This window comes from Botryllus schlosseri, chromosome 12, assembly GCF_051294905.1.
Source record: "Botryllus schlosseri isolate E-star chromosome 12, Bs_hap1, whole genome shotgun sequence".
In the NCBI taxonomy this organism is placed as follows: Eukaryota; Metazoa; Chordata; class Ascidiacea; order Stolidobranchia; family Styelidae; genus Botryllus; species Botryllus schlosseri.
In genome coordinates this window covers 1,661,575-1,684,517 of record NC_137247.1, presented here as the reverse complement: position 1 = coordinate 1,684,517, position 22,943 = coordinate 1,661,575, and the positions used below count along the sequence as shown (strand labels likewise).

At 40.6% G+C, this 22,943-nt stretch overlaps 2 protein-coding genes across 2 annotated transcripts in view; one reads left to right on the top strand and one right to left on the bottom strand.

The window, feature by feature from the left end:
• Nucleotides 1-22,943, bottom strand: part of LOC145452907 (macrophage mannose receptor 1-like) — a 448,907-nt gene that overhangs the window by 192,543 nt on the left and 233,421 nt on the right. The window lies entirely within an intron of this gene.
• Nucleotides 1-22,943, top strand: part of LOC145452525 (macrophage mannose receptor 1-like) — a 53,631-nt gene that overhangs the window by 21,428 nt on the left and 9,260 nt on the right. The window contains exon 4 of the mRNA XM_080330698.1: nt 17,024-17,139. Coding sequence (XP_080186824.1) covers nt 17,024-17,139 — 116 coding nt within the window. The remainder of the gene's footprint in view (nt 1-17,023; nt 17,140-22,943) is intronic.

Genomic DNA, 22,943 nt, shown 5'->3' with positions numbered 1-22,943 from the left:
AAGAATTTAAACCAAATATGTAATAATGACGTGGAAAATTGTAATAGCCTACGTGAAAAAGGTTCACAGTGCAGAACCTACTAAGGTTCGTTTGTGAACGTGAAATCTCTAGATTTCTGAGGTTTACATGCAGTACGCGAACGTGAACCTCACGCTCACGCCATCCCTACTGAAAATAATTTCGTAAATCAACGTAAATTATGGAGTGTTTTTGAGAGACTTAATAGACTTGAAAATTTTCTTCGAGGTTGGCGATTCAATGTCTCTCTAGATAGCTTGATTTTGAAATGCATACGTCTCCCCAAAGAAAAAAGCATTTCTGCTTCATAGGAATAGGCATTGCGGTGCCGGTCAAAACCGCGTCACGACAGTGACGACACTCCAAAAGACATATGCAGTTTCGACCAACATGCGACTTCACGAAGTGTGCTACAAAAGAAATACGCCGAAACGCTAGGTATGTGTCCGTTGTCAATAGCCACGCTAGATGGGCGTGACGAATAGTCCTGTCCTTTCAATCGGAGCCCAACAATACATATGTCACCCGAGACCCCAACAGAGGAATGAAGACATGGTAATTTGTGTGCGCGTCTCACGAAAGTTTCAGTCTGATACGTTTGGGCGACTATACGACATCTTTTGATTATATAACAGACGAGAGATCACGAAACTAAAATAGAGTAATAATAACAACATACAATATGTAAAAATTATGAATTACGTGCTCCCAGCTCTATCGGTACATGTGATCATCGGGGCTGAGAGAGGATTAAAAATGAATAGTAATATAATGCGATCACCAATATTACTGACGAGATTCAGTCATCAACCTGAAAATTGACGTGGTGGGGACGAAGTGCTGTCATGCTACTGATTCTAGCTACAACCCAGGCTAACTGGTTGTGTGAGTGAATGGCTATATCTTTGTCCGGTGTAATTACGCACGTACATAGGCCTACTGCTCGGCAAGCAACAGCGGTCAAACTGCGTTTTTAACTAAACCTAACGAAGCATCAATACATGCGTTACTATTTGAAACTAGGCAGGGTGGTGAATATTATCCTGCTGCGAGGCAGTGGCGTCTGCAGTGTATTGATAACCTGATACCCAGCATGGCGAGTGTTCTTACAATTACGCTACAATGTACAATTACATCGAGTATCTATGTACTAAGTGTGGAGTGGATCTGGATACTTATTACGCAATAACCAGCAAAGCCAATACTTTTGACGTAATATTGAGCAGTGGCGTTTAGAAATCTGACATTGATGCTATCAATAAACCTGGTATAATATCTCCTTGTTCGCGAATGTTCAGTTTATGCCATAGTCCTCGTACAAATAAAAAGTAATCGTTATTTCACAAAGAAATCGATTAAATATGTGAAGTAGTCGATTACAATTACGATTACTTCGGATTTTTTTCGAATGTAATCGATTGCGATTACGATTACTTCAAAATGCTGTAATCGTCGTAATCGATTACGATTACTAATCGCGATTACCCCATGTCTGATTGAAATACAGACAAAATCTGGTTTATCAAATAAGTCTGTGCCTTGGCGAGAAGAATAGGATCAAGCAACGCGGAGCTACCATCAGCAGCCTATTCCCTGTGTGGCACACTAACTTCATTCAGAGGCCAATCGTGAATGATTTTCCCCAAGTTTAGGCTTAGCGTAGTCTCTGATATCTGGGTAATTCCACTGGTCTCATATTCGTGCGATGTAGGCTACTGTCAGCCAGATATCCTTAGCAGTGATAATCGGTTGATCATGGCCTACTGTCGACGCAGGTTGAACAGATGCTTAGAGGACGATATGTTATGAACTGCTGCCTTCGCCAACGCTGCATTCTTTTCAATTCACCATCAGACTTATACTGATATTTGGGCATATCGCAATCATTTCGTAGCTTCAGTCTTCAAAGTAAAATAAAGGCTAAATATAGCAACAAAATAACTCGTAGATTAACTGAAAAGAGTATCACAAATTTTAATCAGAAAGTATCACATGATATAGTATTTGGCCGAACAGTTGAAATGCCAACGAACAACCATGATTGTAAATTCAGTCACAGATCCGTTGAGGGGTACCAACACTCTTCCGCGGTTTAGCATTAAAATATCAACGGACCGGTAGTAGGCTACGTATTACGTTCAGAGCACTAATAACTTGACAAGTATCACGCTGTTCACTGCCACCAATCTGACATTTCAGGCCACGGAAAACTAAGCATTTATATCAAGTTCTATTATAGAAGCCAAACGCAAACAAGGAGTTAATCTGACTGAACTGCTATTCGAAACACCATTTGACTACCAATACACATATAAGCAAGCATATAATAAATTTCATTAATAGCCCGAAATATCTGTTGCTGAACTTATATCAACGAAGAACTTCATTCATATTGCATTCCAACGCCATAATCTCGGAAATACAATTCGCCAGTATAGACGGAATATAATTCAAACTAAGTGTGCAGCAGTCAACAGCATCCGATGACTTATGACATCACAATCACTCCACGCTCAAGTGCTCACAAACCTGGCAAAGCTAGGCAGAAGAAACGTCACGGTGAAGCCGCGTGATAATCATGCGCAATTTGATTGGTTAATTACGCTAACACCAATCTCTCTGGCCGACCGATGGAAAGGAGAACAATCGATCTTCTTAATTCGAGAGCGATCAGTTTTTGTACATCAAAGGTGCCTTCTCACTATAGTGTCAAAACGGTTGCGTTCACTTCTCTCCTGCACTTTCTTCGCCTGTTTCGGCATTGAATGTACACACTTTTGTTGAGTGGGTAAGTTTGAATGCATATAAGTCCGAGATGCTCCTTTTAAATAATGCAATCATAGTTTCACTGTGGACATCAATCATAAACAAATCTCCATATGTGACTCAGCAAAATATCTCGGCGTCACCATTGATGCCAAAATGTCCTGGAAGCAGCATATTGAATGCACAATATCAAAACTAGCTCGGTGTGTGGGAATAATGACCCGTCTGCAATCTTTGGTTTCCAGAGCAGTACTACGAACCATCCATTTCTCTCTTTTCCACTCTCACCTGCAATATGAAATCGTAGTATGGGGAAGTGCATGCACAACATATTTGGGCAGAATTCGAACCCTACAAAACCGTGCGATACGGCTGATCTCATATGTACCTTTACGTACCAAACTATCGCCTTACTACCATAAGCACCGAATTTTGCAAGTTGCCAAACAATATCGCTTCGAAGTATCAAATGTCATTCACAAATATTTTTCCAATAGTTTGCCTCCTGTGTTTGATGACTTTTTCATGCCTGCAAAAATGTCCACTCCCACTACACGAGATCCTCGTCTAAAGGAAATATCTACTTACCCCCACTCAATAGCAACCTAACTAAGAGATCTATCGACTACTCGGTACCTATCATCTGGAATGCATTACCACCACACATCCGTGGATTGCCTTATAATAGATTCAAAAAAGCCCTACTTGATCACCTCTTGTCGTTACACTAACACTGTTGCCCTACCTCGCCCAGACATTGCTTCATTGATCATTTGCTACCATCGTTTAATTTTTCTTCTATTTTTTTTAACTACTGTAACCTTTTTTACAGCCAGACTGTTTAGAGCAGTGGTTCTTAACCTTGCCTCCAGCGCCCCCCAAGGAGCGCTGGCGATTTTGAAGGGGGCGGAAACGCTCATGGGGCGATATGGGGGGCGCTGGGCTCAGGGGGGCGGTATGGGGGGCGCTGGAGAAAAATGGCGTCGCAGTAGATGATGTGGTAGTAGGACATATCCCTAATGAGTAGTCAGAACGAATTAACACCGAAAACTTCGTTATATATAGCCTACAAAAGACATATAGGTTTAATTGGCCATAGGCGCCTAAATGACTGGCACGGAATGTTCCTGTCTTGGCAATCTGAACCTCAGAAGACGAATTCCATCTGGCAGGGAAAAGTAATATGCCAGTGTAGAAATACTAATTTGAAATCGTGTGCGTCTTTTAGTTTAGTACAATTGGACGACAGGGGTATATAGAACTAGATATCCCCGTTGGGCGATATCCCTGTCGGGCGATTTCATATTTTTTGATATAGCAAACAGGAGGTCACGAAATAAGATCATGCTACGAAGTTATATCAACGGGTCCGCCCGCCCGACTATGTTTAATTATTACTTTCGGGCCCTACAGTTTCCAAGACACCTCACAATGTTCCCTGTACGTTTTGACGAGTCTGCGCACACTCACAAACTCACTGCGCAGACCCTTGGACAACAGTGCGTAACGACTAAAAAAAGGTCATAACTTCGGATTTGTTGTGCGCAACGTAGATTTTCTGTGCGCAGAGACCGTGTCGGCTCTTCGCACGTGCGCAGCTTAGAGGGAACATTGCACCTCACTCAGCTCTACCGGTAAATCAGGTAACGTGAGCAGAGAGGACAAGAAATTGAGAGCAATATATATGCAATTCCCGATCTTATTGACCGATTTTATCATGAATTATCGAAAAATTCCGCGCTTCGCACTGGCTCGGTAAACAGTACAGCTGATTTCGTGGCAAAAGCGAACATCGTGATGGGGGGCGGTCGGTTTATCAACCTATGGGAGCCCAAGACCCAATTTTTTTCGGCGGGCCTGACGAAGTGTCGTTTCGTTCCTGCCAACGGGTATACGCCCTAAGATGTATAATTATTATTGGGGGTCCTACCTTTTCAATCACACATCACTCAGCTCTACCGGTAAATCTGTTTACGTGAGCAGAGAGAGGATAAAAATTGATATCAATATCTATGCAGTTTCCGGTCATATTGACCAATTAAATCAATAATTATTGGAATATTTTCGCGCTTCGCGCGTCTAGGAGAGAATAGCTGGATCAGTAAATGCACACCCAATGTATATGACCAGTATTAACAAATAACGGATAGCCGAAGGGGGGTCTGGGGGCGAAGCTCCCCGGAAGTTTGTTTTATCACCCTACGGGGGGCCCAAGACCAACGTTTTTGGGGGGGCTGACGAAGTGCTGTTACGGCCCTGGTAACGAATTAATTGCACCTACGGGCACGCCCGAATATGTTTAATATTAATTACGTGCCCTTTATTTTCCAATACAACAGCTCAGTCAGCGCTACTGGTAAATCTGATTACGTGGGCTGAGAGGATAAAAAGCGACATATATACGTAATTACCAACTATTCATTCATGCATTATAGAATATTTTGGCACCTATAGGGCGACCAGGCCTAGGCCACACAAACTTTGTTGACCATCGAAATCACGCTATACGGGGCTCTTGGGGCGAAGCCCTCAGAAGTTTGGTTTATCACGCTATGGGTGCGCAAGGCAATCGTTTTTAGGAGGTTTACGAAGTGCTGTTACGGCCCTCCCTCTTACTCATTGTCTTTGTTACATTCCTTACAATATCAGGTTGGGGCCTTGGGGGGCGCTGGAGCACGATAATCTTTGAAAGGGGGCGCTGGAGGAAAAAAGGTTAGGAACCACTGGTTTAGAGACAAGTGTACCTGTTTGATGCTGGTGTGATCAGACTGGATGACCTTCACGGTCTTATCGATCATTCCTATCTAATACCGAATACTGTGCAAGCATATTTTCTGTACCACCATCACTGCCGTGTGTTATGTATTTTGGTTGGATGAAAATAAAGACTCTCTCTCTCTCTCTCTCTCTCTCTCTCTCTCTCTCTGGTTCGAAACGCAGGGTATGAGACCGTATCCGATTGTTGTTATAACAACCTTGATTTGACCCTGAATATACTACATACAGTTAATATTTGGTTTATTATAGTCGAGTGGTCCTCGAGCGCGATTAAAGCGCGAAATATCTCCAATGCCAAAGTCCCGAAAAGACCGACTGGACTTTGACCTCTTACCAGGACCGAAACCGAAAAAATGTGGCCCGCGAGAGGGTTTTGAGTACCCCGCGAGCAAATTTTCCATTATATTATAGAAATTATGTTATATTATCGATATTGAATTGCTCAGATTGTGAACTTGCAAGGCCAACCAAAAATATAATTAGTATGGCCGCGAATAAAATATCAGACTCGATGCATTGCCAGATTCAGGGTCCAGCAGTCACATTTTTAGTAAATCGTCGTACATTACACTAAACTAAAAAAGTAATAAAATTTTTCTTCACGCTTCGTGTGTTTAATTGTCACACGATTTCTTTCTCTGTAGCTTACCCCCACCTGAAAATGAAAAAACGTCTGATTTAGCCGATTGAGTCTAACTGTATTAGCAATTACGAGGGAAAGTATATTCGCGTTTGCGCTCGCAGAAAGATCTTCGACGATGAAATGTAGGCACAAAATGATGGTCGTATATTAGCGGATATGTTCGATGCCGAAGTGGTTCCCAGCCCTTTTCGACTCATAGCCCCTTTTCAAGCTCCACTCCGATCATCCCCCCCCGCCCTCCCTTAATATTGGGAACCGGAAAATGGGCATACGAGCTGTAATCACCAGCGAGATGACTAAAAAAGGTCAATTTTTCGGCTCAACCTCGAAATTACACCAGTACAGTGTACAGCTAAATTTTCGTTGGTTGACTAAAAATAAAAGGGCATTCCTCCGACTTAACTCCAATATAGACGTGTTAACGCGCCATCGCTCCCTTCGTTATTTCCGTCCCTTGGACTGTCATATCGCCCACGTTGGGAACCACTGCTGTACAGTATGGACGGCCAAACTTTTCAGCCACTTGAATGATGATGACCTTTTTCAGCCTTTCGAGAGGAGTGAGCCGGATTACGTACCGGTGAAAACCCAATAATCAATAATACACATTATATTGGGTAAAAATTCTTTCATGAAGACGCAGTGTAATGATCTAGTCGCTCACAGCGCGAACATTTTCCAAAGGTAATGAATGAATTCGGTAAATATTAATGTTACTTGCATTTATTGCGGGTCGCGAATGTATACTGCTGGGATCATTTGGCAAGCACAGGATTATTCGGCGCTTGGACATATAAATATTGAAGATTTCGGCGAGCATGCGTTTATCATTTTGTGCAAAGGTTTCATCGCCGACAATCTTTCACCGAGTGCACACGCGAAGTCGCATGCCGGGCAACACGTTCAATCATAATTGCGATGCGAATATAGTTAGAATCAATATTGTAAATTATGCGTATGTTTAATTTTTATGGGATACGGATCAGAGTTGGATCAATTGTAAGTTTCAATTGAGCTGAATGTAATTATTACATTTTTTCATGTAATTGTAATTGTAATTGTAATTGTAATTGAAGCATTTCTATTTTGTGTAATTGTAATTTAATTTTGATAAATATTTTGCCTAATTACAATTTCAATTACATTGTTACCTGACCTGACAATCACAGCATAAAATAATTGGCCTATCTACATGGGTGTTCTATGCGTGCCTCGTTAACTGATTCAGCCACGCTAAACTGTTTCCCATACTTCAGTAACAACAGAAAACTTAGTGAATTACAATATCGACTAAACCAGTGGTTCTTAAACTGGGGGCGTGAAAGCATCTGAAGGGCGGCGCGAAGCTCCGGTAAACTGAAAACAATTTCTGCGCTTGGTGCGATTTACCTCCGTTTCATAGTTATTGCCTTGTCTACAGCCCGAATTTCATATTGGAGAATTCTCTCATCAACAGTCATAACCTTCCATACCGTCAAACTATATGTTAGGATTGCTAAAATCCTGGTTCCATTATGTGATATGACGATAAGGGGGCGCGACATATTTCACTGTCACAAAGGGGGCGCGTCTAAAAATAGTTTGTGAACCACTGGGCTAAACTAAATATTAATATTTCAAAAATGGTCAAACAGCAAATAAACTCTTCTGAAACCTGTGCTGGACCATTTCCTACACCACGGTCACAGTTATTTTTATTTTTATCTCCGAACAGTACTGAGGCTTGCTGCAACAATTGCAAAAGGAAATTCAAGTTTTCAACCAAGGCTTCATCAAACTTTATCACGCATTTATAGAGATGTTATTCCAATCTTAACTTCAATCTTAGCCAAATTTACTGGGGTCAAAAACTTATCGAACCCTAATCTTCATCAAATGCAATCTAACAGTTTTTGAGCAAATGAAAATGTGGATGCCAACCAAAATTTTGTAATTCGTAGTTATCAGGAGTAGAGCCCGACCGATTATCGGCTCGCCGATAATATCGAGTCGATATCACGTTTGGAGAGAAATATCGGTATCGGACATTGAAGGTAAAAAATATCGGCCATTTTGTGACGTCACAACATGGTGGCAGGGAGTCAGAGAAGTCGATAGAAGACGTGAGGACGGTAAATCATAAAAATAAATGGCTAAGCTGCATATAGTGCATACTGCATACAGGGCAGTAGGCGTGCCTATCTGAAAAATACTATAGATATTTAGATAACTAACCACCGTTATGCCCCACTGACGTCGTGGGAATCCCCATGCAGTAATCGATCACCAAAGACAGAGAGCAGCTGGGTGGATACTGGAAAGTTGTCTGCGGAAGATTTCAATCAGTAACAGAAATGAGAACTTCAATCATGCTGGACTGACCCTCGTGATGATAGAGAAAAGCGTCGCGTCGAAACCTTTCTCTGAAGATAGTGCTATTGGTTCGGTACCAACACAGCTAATTATACCAGTAATGTATGAAGTCGTCTGACTGAGGACTGCGGGGCCACCATGATAGGAAATATGCGAGCATAGAGGGCAAGAAAATCAAGCAAACATGGAGTAAAGTCAGTTATTGATACGAAAATTTTTGATTCCGTGATGACATTGGCCAATTCTGACAAAAGAGCGTAAAATATTGATCAATTGATTGTTGAAATGCTGGTCATGGTCAAGGCCCAAGGGGCCGGGGATGGGTGGAGCAGTTGCAGACGTGGACAGTTTGAGTTGTTTTGCATATTCTCTTCAGCTATTTGTTAATGATGTGCTGAAGGCTCCAGGTGCGCTGCCAGAAGAATATCAATATTAATATCAATATTTGGTGAAACCATTGAAGGAAAGATCCCCTGCAAGGGAGCGGTGGAACCGAAATGAAGAAAGATTTCCAATTCTTGCTGTGCCACTAACTATGGTACCAAGTGAAAGACTGCTCACTGTGTTTAGTACTATATACATCATTTATGGAAGACAACAGAAGTTCACTCCTTGGAGAAAGGGTCGTGAAATTGTGCTTCGTGAACTGTAATCTGCCACTACAGGATTGGTGCTTTTGATATATTTTTATAGCCCCTAAATCATTTATTTCATGTTCAAGCATATCAATGACTGTAAAGTTATTGAAATAAATGCTCTGAGGTGTTAAATATGGGCCTTGAGCTAGATTCCATATCTTGTGAATATCGGCTGAATATATCGGGGTTATCGGTGGAGGTACTGGATATCGGTCTTATCGGTATCGGCTCAGAAATCCAATATCGGTCGGGCTCTAATCAGGAGCCTCTTCACTTTTACATTTATTTTAATTTTACACAACTTATCGGCATCATCCTATCAGTACTCATGTTTATGAATATAGTTCGAATACGTTCAATTTTTTTTTTTTAAACTAAACTGTATTCTAGGTATCATGAGGGAAACACGAATAGATTGAGAGTGTTGCTAATTACGTCGCTAATGTTGTCAAAGAGCACCTCTCTACCGAATCAATTACACGTTTAACAGTAATTATAATTTTGATTTTAATTGTAATTAATTACATGTTTAACGGTAATTGTAATAGTAATTGTAATTTCATATTTTCAGCATTGTGTAATTGTAATTGTAATGTAATTGAAACATGCAAGAGAGTAATTGTAATTATGATTGTAATTGAACTGAAATGTAATTGATCCAACTCTGATACCGATACTAAAAGCCAGAAATTGAGTGACAGTAAATCGCGTGCTAAGAAAAATGTCAAGTCAGATAAATCTGCCACGAAATATTCTACTTTGTGGTCATATATGAAGATCTACGAAAAATATGACTGTCTCCTGGCTACACCAACGCCTGGAAATTGATATTTTATTAATGAACATCCAAAATTATGCGGTGGGGCTAATCCAATTTTTGGTTGGCCTTGCAAGTTCACAATAAATGATATGGGTAATTCTTTTGGACATTACCACTAATTTCGAGAATTCTCTGGCCACATGCAGCCCGCGGGCCACGGGTTGGCCGCCCCTGTGTTCAGTAGAGTTGTTCAGATTTGGGCATTTTTTTGAAACTTCTTTTGCGTAATTCCAATGATAGTTTAGTACATAAAAACACCTCTATAAGCGATTTTGGTCATTTTCATCGCGATCTTCCTTGCCCGCAAAGCCCCTGAAGATAGGCTTACCATACGTCCTCTTTTAAGAGGATTTGTCCTCTTTTTTTACTTTTTTGAAAGTGTCCTCGGAGGACGCCCTTTTGTCCTCTTTTTTGAGATTTTGTCCTCTTTTTTGAAAATTTAGGCAGATTTAGAGCAAATTGCGAGTGAAATGCCGCATATTAGCACAGAAGTGAAGCTCCGGCGGGTATTTCGGAGTGAAAAACGGTGATTTTAGCTCTGAGCGAAAAGATGACCTTTTTTTTAGTCATCCATCTGGCAATGCGGAGTAAAAAACGTTATTTTGAGCTTTGAGCAGAAGTGATGACCTTTTTTTTTTTAGTCAACCGATCACAAAGTGGGAAAAATTAACCGGTTTAAGAGAATTTTACTCCGGTTTTGCAAGTTGCAAATTTCTGAAAAAGTGTCCTCTTTTATGATTTCCAAAATATGGTAAGCCTACTAAAGATCCATGGGCCAATTCACCTTACTAAAAACGATTCACCACTGCCGGTTTGTAGCTTTTGTGAAGTTTGCGGTATGAAATGGCTGAGTAGAGGTTGGAAATATCAGATTGAAATATCTTTTTGACGATTGAACATATCTACAGTCCTATACATGCCCGATGTGTCCCAACATCAGGTATTCTCTATAGGTAGCCGGGTTGTATGTATGAACGAATACCGGAATTAACATCTGGGTTTTACTTCGTAAATGTTAATGAAAGACATATTGTATATGAATGTAATGTCACCTTTATAACAGCTCCAATTCACCTATTCTACATCAGGTTTTGCGGTATTTGATACGTCTGAAAGAAAGATATTTCGCCCCACCTCCGAACACAAAAACTCAGGACTGTCCTGTTCGAGACGTTGTCATAGCGAATACGTCCAGAATAGCCAGTACCTATAGCTACAAGATCACGATACTAGGCTTCTTCTCAAAAGATCATGAAAGTTAAGTCATCGCGCCGAAACGGGGGACATGATCCTCAACTACCAATGTCATTCTGTCAGAAATCGTCCATGGTTTTCTTACGGAAACAAAAACAATAATCTCAACACATATTAGTCATTGCCGTCACCCACGATGGTAAGTTCTTACAACTGAGTTCACATATAAATCAAATATCTGTCACGGACTATGTTTCTGAAACTTGATGAATTTATACTAAGGAAATTTGCATTATCAAACTTGAAAAGCAGAATAAGGCAAAACACCAATCCGCACATATTATGCCGACCATTTACGTAACTTGAGACAATTGTGAAAGATGAAACGGAAGTTATTATCATTGAAGAACATGTTGAGAATTAGGTATACATAAAGACAAAAAGTGGATAACGACAGGCTCTGGTCTCAGGCTGGCTTATAAGGATTTCAGTGTCGATTTAACGAAGTTGTGATACTACTGACGTAGTTGAACAAATGCCATGACCGAGGGCCCACTAAATCAGTCAAAGTGGTGTTCGCCTCTATAGTCCTTACTGATGAGAGAACGGGTGGCCTGTGTCGATAAGGTTGCGGTTTTTAAACTTTCAGTAGGCGGCTTGCCATGCTTTTTCTGGTATCGTAACTTTATTTTTCCGAGAATAGGGCATAAAGCACAGTTTCTTCCATAAGGTACCATGAATGCTTCTTCAACTTGAGAACAGATTCAGCAACATCTTTATCGGTAGCTGTGTAAACGCGTATCTCTTGAATAACCGCAAGTCGTTTCCCGTCGCGTCACGCCCAATGCTGCAGTCCAGCGAAGCGGGAACACAGAATAAGCTTAGAAACAAGTTCATGCGGTCCAGTTGAGAAACGAAACTTGATTACTATTGCATCTGATCAGCTCACATGAACCTGCATTCTGAGACTATTGAATAGTCGCTATCTACCTGGAAAGTGGTGCATTGGCCTAATAGGTATTATTCTTGCCATATTACATATTTTGACAACCTCCTCAAAGGTTTGAGGAAGACAATCCTGAGTTTTGGTAGTTTTAGGACATTCCTCTTTCAGATGCAGCAAATACTGGAGAACTTGGCGTAGAGTAGGTAACTTGCAGTGAATAATACACTCCGATGAAATCCGACCAAATAATGAGCAGACTTCGATCTTGTTATTAGTGGGTCATGCACAGCCTTTTCCAAAGTTTCAGACATTCTTCTTCAACCTAATTCTAGTCTACCATCAAATTAGATAACTCGGTATCTTACAGTAACACTAAAATTGAGGCAAAGATTACTGATATAACATATTACATGCCTTTCAGTAATATTTACTAGCTTAACACCAGCTTAAAATATCTGCAGATCTGTTCTCGACTCACAACACGATTGTGCTTCTTCGGTATATAGGCTAATATTCATAACAAACGTGCAACCAATGATGTTTCCCGTGAACACGATAGACTGGTTGTGCATGGTAAAACGAAGATACATCTGGCATTTATAGGACTGTATTTCAGTACAGTTATGAAAAAGATATATTTCCCATCCCTACACAGCCGTTTTGAACTGATAACTTCACAAAAGGTGACACGGTTGTTCCCAACACCAGTTGTTCCGAACCTTTTTCGGCGTCAAGGCCAAATTGGGAATTTCAGAGTACGGTCGGGGCCGCACGAATACCACGGCAATGAAACGGACCCAAAATAGTCATCAAAATATGAAAATTGGCATTGTTCCGATCAATCGCTTGACACCATTGGTCATTGTTATGGTCATTGTGTTGCTGCGCTCCAATTGTTCAGAACAATCGACCTTTGGTGGCCATATCGGAGTAGTTTTATTGCCCTGGCGAGATTTCAATTTGTATTTTTGGAATCAGTGCAACACTAACTTTCGATAAAGACCGGACCTATCAAATTATGCTGACGCTTCGGTAGTGAGCTATAGGACTACCAATTATGCTGCTTTCGGGGCGATTTAATGAGTCAGGTTTTATCGCCTGGAAGCGTGAAGCGCGAAAATGTTCTGAAATTCATGATTGAATCGGTCAATATGATCGGGAATTGCATATCTATTGCCATCAATTTTTATCCTCCCTCTGCTCACGTAATCAGATTTACAGGTAGAGCCGAGGGAGGTGTGTTTGAAAAGGTAGGACCACTTAATAATAATTAACCATCTTCGTGCGTATACCCGTTGGCAGGAACGAAACAGCACTTCGTCATCCCCCCCCCCACCAAAAATAATAATAAACTTGGGTATTTGGCACCCATAGGGTGATAAACCTACCCGTATCACCTTGTTCGAGGTTGCCACGAAACTATGGTACTGTGAAGTGAGCCAGCGCAAAAAAATTAAAGATAAAATCGGTCAATATGATCGGAAAATGCATATATATTGCTATCAATTTCTTGACCTCGCTGCTTACGTAATCAGATTTACAGGTAGAGCTGAGTGAGGTGTCTTGGAAACTGTAGGCCCATTATTATGATTCCGTAACATGTTATTTCGTGACCTCCTGTCTGCTTTATCACAAAAATATAGAATCGCCCAAACGTACGCTTCTAAACTAAGAGACGCACACGATTTCAAATTGATACTTCTTCACTGGAATATAATTTTTCCCTGCGGGATGGTATTTTTCTCGTGAGGTTCAGATTGCCAAGACAGTATTTTGTATATATAACTAAGTTTTCGGTAAGCATAAGGGCAGTCCTGTTCGGCCAAGGTTTTCTCGCTGCCGATCGTTCTGACACACTTCTTGGAGTCGCATGTTACATGGCCTAAAACTTAATAGGTCTTGGTGAGTCGTGGCGCGGTAATAGCCAACGCCGATACGCCTAATGCATTTGGAAATATGAAATCACGCCGCGAGGAAAAAAAATTGAACAAGATGCATAAATTTTCAAAAAATACTGTATCATTTATGCTAATTCACGAAATAATGTTGAGCCCCGTTCGAGCTCACCCCCCTCCCCATTGGGGCTTTGGCGTGCGGCAGTTATGGTCCTGTCTTCACCTATATCTATAGCTACTGCTCGTTCAATTGGAAAGTTATGGCACATTGCATTGAAACAGCAGTGACGTAACGATAGCAGCCTACTCACGACTATCCTGCAATCCTAATTAAAAACTCCAGACACCAAGCCAAGCAAGTGTATTTTATAGATATAAATTTTAGTTTTTGTCATAATTCGATCTCTTAATATTTCTGGGGGGCCGCAAGAAGGCTAGCTGGGGGCAGCATGTTTTATTGGTTACATGTAAGGGGTACACCATACATGCAGATAATTCGTAAGATTTGGCAGTTTGAGACAGTTTGAGAACGCTTGTATGGGGTAGGTACCAGTGTTGGGATGACTCGAGTCATGACTTGACTCGAGTCAGACTCGAGTCACCTCCGAAAATCGATTGACTTGACTTGACTCGAGTCACCTTTAAAAATCGATTGACTTGACTTGACTCGAGTCAAATCGTGCACTGACTCGGAATGACTCGTGACTCGAAGGTAGTGACTCGATCCAAACACTGCAGGCACTTCCATGATCACATTCCGAATAGTATAATACAGTGCTCTTACACTCTTTTAACTTTTACTCGGAACTCGTACGCTCCTAACTACATAACACACTGATTAGGTAGAGTAAGCCTCATACAGGGGTATCCGACGATTTCTGCTATTCACAGCCGTACTTCGATTCCATACATAGCATAAGGCAGCATTCCGGCGGAGAGTCGTCAAGGCCCATCTGGACGAAATATTCTCGTGTTAAACCGGCAGTGTTGTAATGACTCAAGTCACGAATCGACTCGAGTCCCGATTTTTTGATGATGCGTCTTGACGTCATTTTTCAAATGCGTAAAATCAATCGACTCAAGTCAATTTGTGTATTGACTCGACATGTACTCGAGTCATTGTGCATGACTCGAGACTAGGACAACCAAGACAGACGTTGTAACTTCGAAGAATAGTAAAGTCACCACAGTATGGTAATTCTTTTGTCAGCCCCGATACTTGGTAAAAAGGGCCATAAGCTGTTCGGACTGAGGAAGATAACGATATTAAGAATGGAAGCCATTCTATATCACTCGATCAGAGTTGAAAATAGTGAATTGAACCGGATTGAACTCAAAACTGAACAGTTTAAACATTGACTTGGATTTGAACTCGAGTCACAACACTATGACTCGGACTCGACCCTCTACTTACGGACTTGGATTCGGACTTGACTCGGGGATGAATTGAAAATGACTCGACTAGACTCGAGTCAAATCTTTAAAAAGTGAGATTGACTGGTGACTCGGAACCTTGTGACTTGGTTACAACCCAGTATATCCGCTATTTTTATGTTCGCATCGCGTAGAGCCCTTGTTATATTCTCTGTGTCATCACCGATTTCTTCAGATATACTTTGAGCATAAAAGTTTTTCAATATAGCGGCAGAAAATCCCACAGGCTTACTATCTATGCACGAAAATCGCCAGTTTATGTGCTTGGAAGAGTTATCGGAACTCCCTCTCTAGTTGCGTCGAGGGAAGAAAAATCTTTCAGCTGGAAAATTAATTTCGTCAATAAGATTGTTTTTCCATATATTACGGTTAATTATTTATCCATTCGTAGCCCACGTGATCAGATTAATTGGTAGAGCTGATAGTGCGAGTATCTTCTAAAAGTTTGGGCACACAATTAATGACGATGCATTTTCCGGTGTATATTTATCACTTTGTTGCATGTTGTTATTTTTGACCACCCGTCGGGATGGTACGCATAGTCGAAATATAAATTGGAATCGCCCAAATGTACGAAGAAAACCTTCATTCGTTAGACGCGCACGACTCCAACTTGGTATTTCTAAAAAGGTTGCATCATTTTCCCCTGCGGTTCGCATTTATACCTTGAGGCTCAGATTACATTATTATGTTAAAACGAATTGCCCATGTCACCCTGAATGGTGCCAAGCGTGAATAAAATTTTCAAGCCTAATTAAAATCCGTAAAAAATTTGGGAACCAATTCGAAAATTCAAATTAGATATTGACGGTCGCCAACACACACCAATGTGTAGAGGAACTCATAATTTTTGTTTAGCGGCTGCATGCGACCGTATTCCTCTGGCCTACTGAAAAAAAGGATGAATAACGCTGCAACGTATTGGAAATTCTGAATACAAATCATGGTTCGAGGTTACCTGACCAACATTTAGCACAGTGGTTCTTGAACAAATGATAATTTTATCGTTAATTAATGAAGAGGCCAGTAAAGTCTCAACCAGTAAATACCAACCCGATTTCAACATCCTATACCCATCTTATTTTACTAAAGTCCGTAAAATATGGTAGGGGGCGCCGGACCTACAGCCAATGTTTGAAAAGGGGCACTGGAGGGAAAAGGTTAAGAACCACTGGTTTAAATGATGAGAAGCATTTGCTTATGACATCCAAAAATGAGTGTAATTTATAAGCTACGTAGGCTACATCTCATATGAGAAATTTAATGTAGGATATTGTAGAGCCGGTCAACTTGTTCTGAGGCATAAAGTTGCCTTTACTGTGATATCTATTCATTAGTTCATTTGGTACATCCCGTCTGAGTGGTACACCCTGTCAAAAGTTTGGTACACCCCGGGGTGTACCATACAACCGGTTGAAAAGTCCTGGTTTAATACATGCCGCGAGGCTGCTTAATTAAGCCATCGTAATTTAGGTCACGAAATAAATACTATGTTTTGAGCGTACTGTTTGATGCATTGCCATTTTGATCTTTTCCAGGACTCATAATCAGCCCGACAATTACGGGGGCTATGAAGACTATGCAATTATATTTTCAAACGGAAAGTGGGGTGACCTTGGTGGTGAAAGCTTGAACACCTTTGTTTGTCAAAAGGGTAATGATTAGTGAATTTATGCGCTCGATTATTCGTCATATATTTTGATGCAAAGTTGTCAAAGGAGATCGAAGTAAGGTATCTGCTCTTTCTCATCATATTCAGAATATATTGGGGTATAGTACACATCAGGAGCAGCATAGGCGCGGTTATGCGCCATGCGATATACAATTACAATTGTTGCGAAATTTGGAATTCCAAAATCTGAATCCAATGTGAACCAATTCGAAATCTATCAATTGGCAATTCGGAATTATTTTTCAATCCTAATATAAAGTCAAGATAAAATGTAGTATCTCCTCTCGCGTAGATTATTGTTACATCTAGGGTACCATGGGTACCATGCGGGTCAAGTAGAAGTAGAAGTAGCGCCGAAAATATCTACTCAAGTACGAGTGAAACTACTTGAAGTTGAAGTAGAATTGACTGACTTAAAATCTACTCAAGTAAGTAAGTAATTTTTTAAAATAGTCATGATTCGTTCTCATGGACTGTCAACAGCTGCAAATTGAGCTAAGCGGAAGGTGCAGGGAGCTTGATTCGTATTGATGCACCCCAGGAGGTATCAATTTTCGACAGAATAAGCATTTTTTCCGCATCATGGATACAAATTAGGGTATTGATATGAAGATGTGACACTAACCGTTTTTGGCTAGAAGACAAATCACAAATGGTATGCCCAAGTACAAGGCCAAATGGCTTGCGCTGGGAAGAAACAATGATAGTTTGTAATATATACATTTCGTGATATATTGAGTTTGACCCCGAATTTGTTTCCAAATTTATGATTCCCAAGTTGCAAAAGTTCCACGAAATGTATTGGCGTCCTTTTTGGTGGTCAAGACTGCGTCTTTGCAAGGTGAAAAACTGCTGAATGCAAAATGGCATTGAATACATTATTTTTTTGAGCAAAACTGTTTCTGCCGTTGTGTTGATTAATAATATTTGCAAATTCAATGATACTTTCAGACGATTACGTGGGCTACATTTTAATTACCTATATATTGGGAGTTTTTGTGTATCTAATTTAGAAAATTAAAACCAAAATCTTCTAGGTATTAATACGTTTTAATTATAGTCATCACATTTAATATTAAAATGGACGCAAGAAAATCCATGCATCACTGAGAGTAAACAATCATCATCACTAACCAACTCTGCTTAACCACACACTTATTGATAAAAGCATCAAATGCTGTTAGGTATATCCAACTATGCCTTTCCTAAAATTGACTATCGTGAAGCAGATAAAGACTATTTCATTTCCCAAAGCAAGAGATTGTAAGGCAAGACAGTATGGATGATTTTGAATGTCTTTGCATAACCAATAACCCTTTAAACGTGCACAGTGCACACGCTTTGAGAAGATGGCACAATCGTCTACCCGCTGTTCCTGAGATAGCCGAGTCATACCTTTCATCTAAGTAGGGGTGTTGATTTTTACTTCAAATGGTGCAAACAATTCTTGCCCCAGGAATCATTTATCAGCCAGGATACTGTCGCCTATTTCAAACATTGTTCTGGCGTCTAGCCAGCAAATCAGATTGCTCCATAATGCTGCGGTCACTTACGGATCTACCATGACAGTCACTTTGAAGAAAACAGCACCCTTGGGTATAATACCAATTGATTCTTTCATGGTTTGGTTTTTCTCTATTCTTGTAAGTTGAGAATGTAACAAGTTGAAAATGTAACACACTGGGCTGGGCATGTGCATTAGGGTTGTTCAGAATTGACCGGCTTTCAAAAAGTCGTGGTTTCAGTCCGATTCCCATGCCTTATACCATAAAAACATATTCTAACTACTTTTTTTCGTAATTCACCCCCTGCATCCGTGTGCATGTTGAGCTGGAAGATTATCGGCTACAAATAGGGGATTCCCCTAAAATTTGAGTGTCGCCATTAGGACTACGCCAGTCAAAGTCATATATCAGCTGGGGTTATGCCGCTATTGCGGTTTGGAGTGCTACACTCACTATAGAAAGTATTGTCAGTTTAGGATACCATTTTCATGTCCCACACTCCCTTATAACTCCTCAAAACTGCCTAACACTGATAGATATTTTGTTGGATTACATATCCTACACTCCTCAACCCTACCCGAGATTGTTCATCAATTTCCGGGATCACCATGTGCAAGAATACAACTGTCAATGTATCATTCTCTCACAGCCACATTATAAACATCACATTGTTCAAAGGAAACGAAACCATAAAGCAAAGAAATAGATCAACTGGGTAAATACTACTTAAATCAGGTGGATGAAATCGTTTCTTTAGAGAAATCGGCATATCTGTTACCGTGATCTTCCACGGCTTTTAAGAGGCTCTTGCGCGATTATCTTTGTCATCTGTGTTGAAAGTATCAAAGTCGGTATTCAATTTTACCAACGTTCTACTGCGTCGTTAACTAGGCCTACTTCAACACTGGGCCTACTCACGAATTCTTGAGGACCGAGCAGTCACAAAATGCGGATCAGTATGCCATTCCGAAACTGGAAGATTCAAGCAATCATGTTCGACATGTATAGAATAGGCTTACCATACGTCCTCTTTTAAGAGGATTTGTCCTCTTTTTTGACTTTTTTGAAAGTGTCCTCGGAGGACGCCCTTTTGTCCTCTTTTTTGAGATTTTGTACTCTTTTTTGAAAATTTAGGTCAGATCATTCAAATTCATTATATTTTAGTAGCTGTGTTAGAGAGATCAATTGGTCATTAATCTTGAATTGAATCAAATACCGAATATAAAGTTAAATATACATGCAAAAATGCGTTGTATCGCTCACGCACACGTAGAACTGCTAATAAAATATGTCAGTAACTGTATAGCTACATCAGGGGTGTCAGACATGCGACCCGCCAAATGATTTCATTCGGCCCGCGAAGAAATTCTGAGTAGGCTATATGTTGAAAATTGCGTGATTTTATCCTACACATTTCTCGAATTTCTATGAAGAAATACTACTATTAAATATTCCTTCAAGATAGCAAATTTCTAGTATATTCATAGGCCACATTATAACCACCCGACAACGGAGTTGTGATTGTAGTCATCGTTACTTGAAAATGGCTGACATTGACACACACTTCCGAGAATGCGAAAAAGTGCATATATTGAGTTAAGAGTTCGTATTATTTTTGAATTATTTGACTGGTGCAGCCTGCAAGTGATCTGAATATATGAATTCGACCCGCGACGCCAGTTGAGTTTAATAACTCTGAGCTACATGCTACATTATCTTATTATCAGCAAAAATAGAGGATCGAATGCGAAGCCACGAGAAGATGGAGGAAATTCATATCGTATAATACACTAGCCATCTATACACATCCGTGAGGATATGAATGCATAAAATATATTTGTTCGATTCAACCATACAAGAGGGTTGGTAAAGGTGAGCAGTGAGCACCTGCGCAATGTAAGGACATAGCCAACAGCGATACGTTGCTATCAAATTAATCTGCTACTACGACAACGCAAGCTGTGATCATTTCGTTTGCGTTCAGTGTATTTGTGATGTAACAATGTAGGATCAGTGAAACGTACAACCAGTGAATGACTGGTTGCTGTCACAAGTCACAACGACGTATCATGAATGATCCGAACATGCACAAAATACATTGATTTAGTCGACCCCGTTTACTTGATGACTTGAAATTGACTCGTAAATTTTGCTCCGAGTCACGAGTCAATCCAAATTTTCGAAGCGCCGAGTCAAGTCAAGTCAAGTCATTTTTGCAAAGTGACTCGAGTCAAGTCAAGGCATTCGAAAAAGTTGACTCGAGTCATCCCAACACTGCCAAGAAGTTTGCCCTTCTCAAATGCGATGGAATACGCAGGCGATGCTCGCACTGCCAAGGCCTCGAATTGCTATCCTAAACGACTCCTAGTCAGCTTCCCCTCCCAGTGCATTGCAATGTGATTTGGTAATCGTTTGCTATCTTTTCAAAAATAGACTCAGAAATTTTAAAACGATTTGCAATGCGTCGTCGATAGGTTCCAGATTTTGAAAGATGAAAGTCATCAGGGTCGCCATTGCAAATTTTAATCAGTGCGGCAATCATCATGGTAGCTGCATTATCGCTGACTTTCAAGCGATCAAAAACCTGGCATAGGTCTTTGTCGTTAAATAGGTTTACAGGCACTTTTAGAGTCACAAACTTAAAGGAATGACCAGATGTCGATTGCGCCACTTCGAAATCACTGCTGTGGGAAGTGTCAGCTACCTGCGAATATATAAATGAGCTCTCTGTAAATTCGCTTTCGCTACGTGATGCTGGTGCAGTCTTTCGCAGTCATGGTCCTTCTTTTTTGTTGCATGGTTTTCACTTTCAACACTGTATCTTTGTCGCCAGTCGTTGCTAATCACGGACCCCTTTGATCCTGAAAAAATGTTTTGAATTCATGTTTGATATCGCCGGAGAGAAGTGTGGCCTACCTCCTTCAATTGTCGCCATCGCGTCAGGGGCTCCAATGCCCATAGCTTACTCAGCTTGGCTTCAAAGTCGCTTTGTTTTCTTGATACATATTGATGGCCAGCATATTCCTTTAGTGACAGCGATATGTTGTCTGTTTTCACACGGCATTGACTTGTGTGATGGTCTTTGTGGCAGCCAGGAATCAAAAACCTATTACTTCATCTTCTACGTGAGACGTCCTGGATGTGTAACTTTACTGGTTCATTTTTCGCATATGAATGCTCTCTTAGGTGTAACACATACTGCATTACTTTCCTAAGAGTAGGTAGCTTCAATCCCGTATTGTTTCCTCATTCGGCCCAACTAGGAAATGTTGTGTCTGCGACCCTGATCTTCTAGTCTTCTTTGATACTATTGCACTAGATGACAATTTTCTTTTTTTTCCAAACATTTCGCACTAGAGCTAATCCCAGATAAATGATTACACATCAGCTCAGTCAAGCAACAAAGAATAGTTGGAAACATTTCACTTCTCTTAGGTTAAACACATACTGCACAACTTGCGCAAGAATAGCCGAATTGCATCCAGTTATAGATTCTGGAAGATAATTATTCCCAAATTAGAAATACTCCTATCAGTATCTTAGGAAATAAGATAAAATTCAGAGCAACCGATTGGCTGTTTTCCAGTCACTGGAAAAGACATTTACAAGCTTTGCTTTCTATCCCAGTAGACAGGAAAGAGTATCAGGACCATTAGATCGAATAATGCAATACTGCTACAATACTATAATTACTAATCCTGCGCTAGACTCGCTAACAGCATGATTCAAAAAGCCACCTGGTAAGTCCTGCACCTCAATCGTAAACACAGTTCTTCAACAACAAAGCAGCAAAACACCTGACTATTCAACGATCCCCGTTTCACTGACGTGCATAGCGCGTCATCAACGCTAGAACATACGCTTCACGTCAATTCGAACACATGCGATTCCTGTCGAGGTACTCACAACGAGGGAATCGCCTAATTCCGAAGAGTGTTTGGATGCATGAAAAAACGGCCACATGTACACGGATGCAGGAGCTGAATTAAAAAAAAAAAAGTAGCCAGAATTTGTTTTTAAGGTATAAGGCATGGGAAACGGACTGAGAAGCTAGACTTTTTGAAAGTCGGACAATTCTGAACAACCCTAATGTGCATGGATGTCAGGTGGCTGCTCAATTGGGATTTCTGTAAAGTCAATAATTACTCTCGTTGGTGGAAAGAGATTTTTTAAGTCATCTGGCATGGTATCCAATAATACTTGTTGTAAAGGCCAAATTGGTAACATTGACAATGCACTGTACATATGCTTGATCGAAGCATTAATGATGCGGGAAACTGT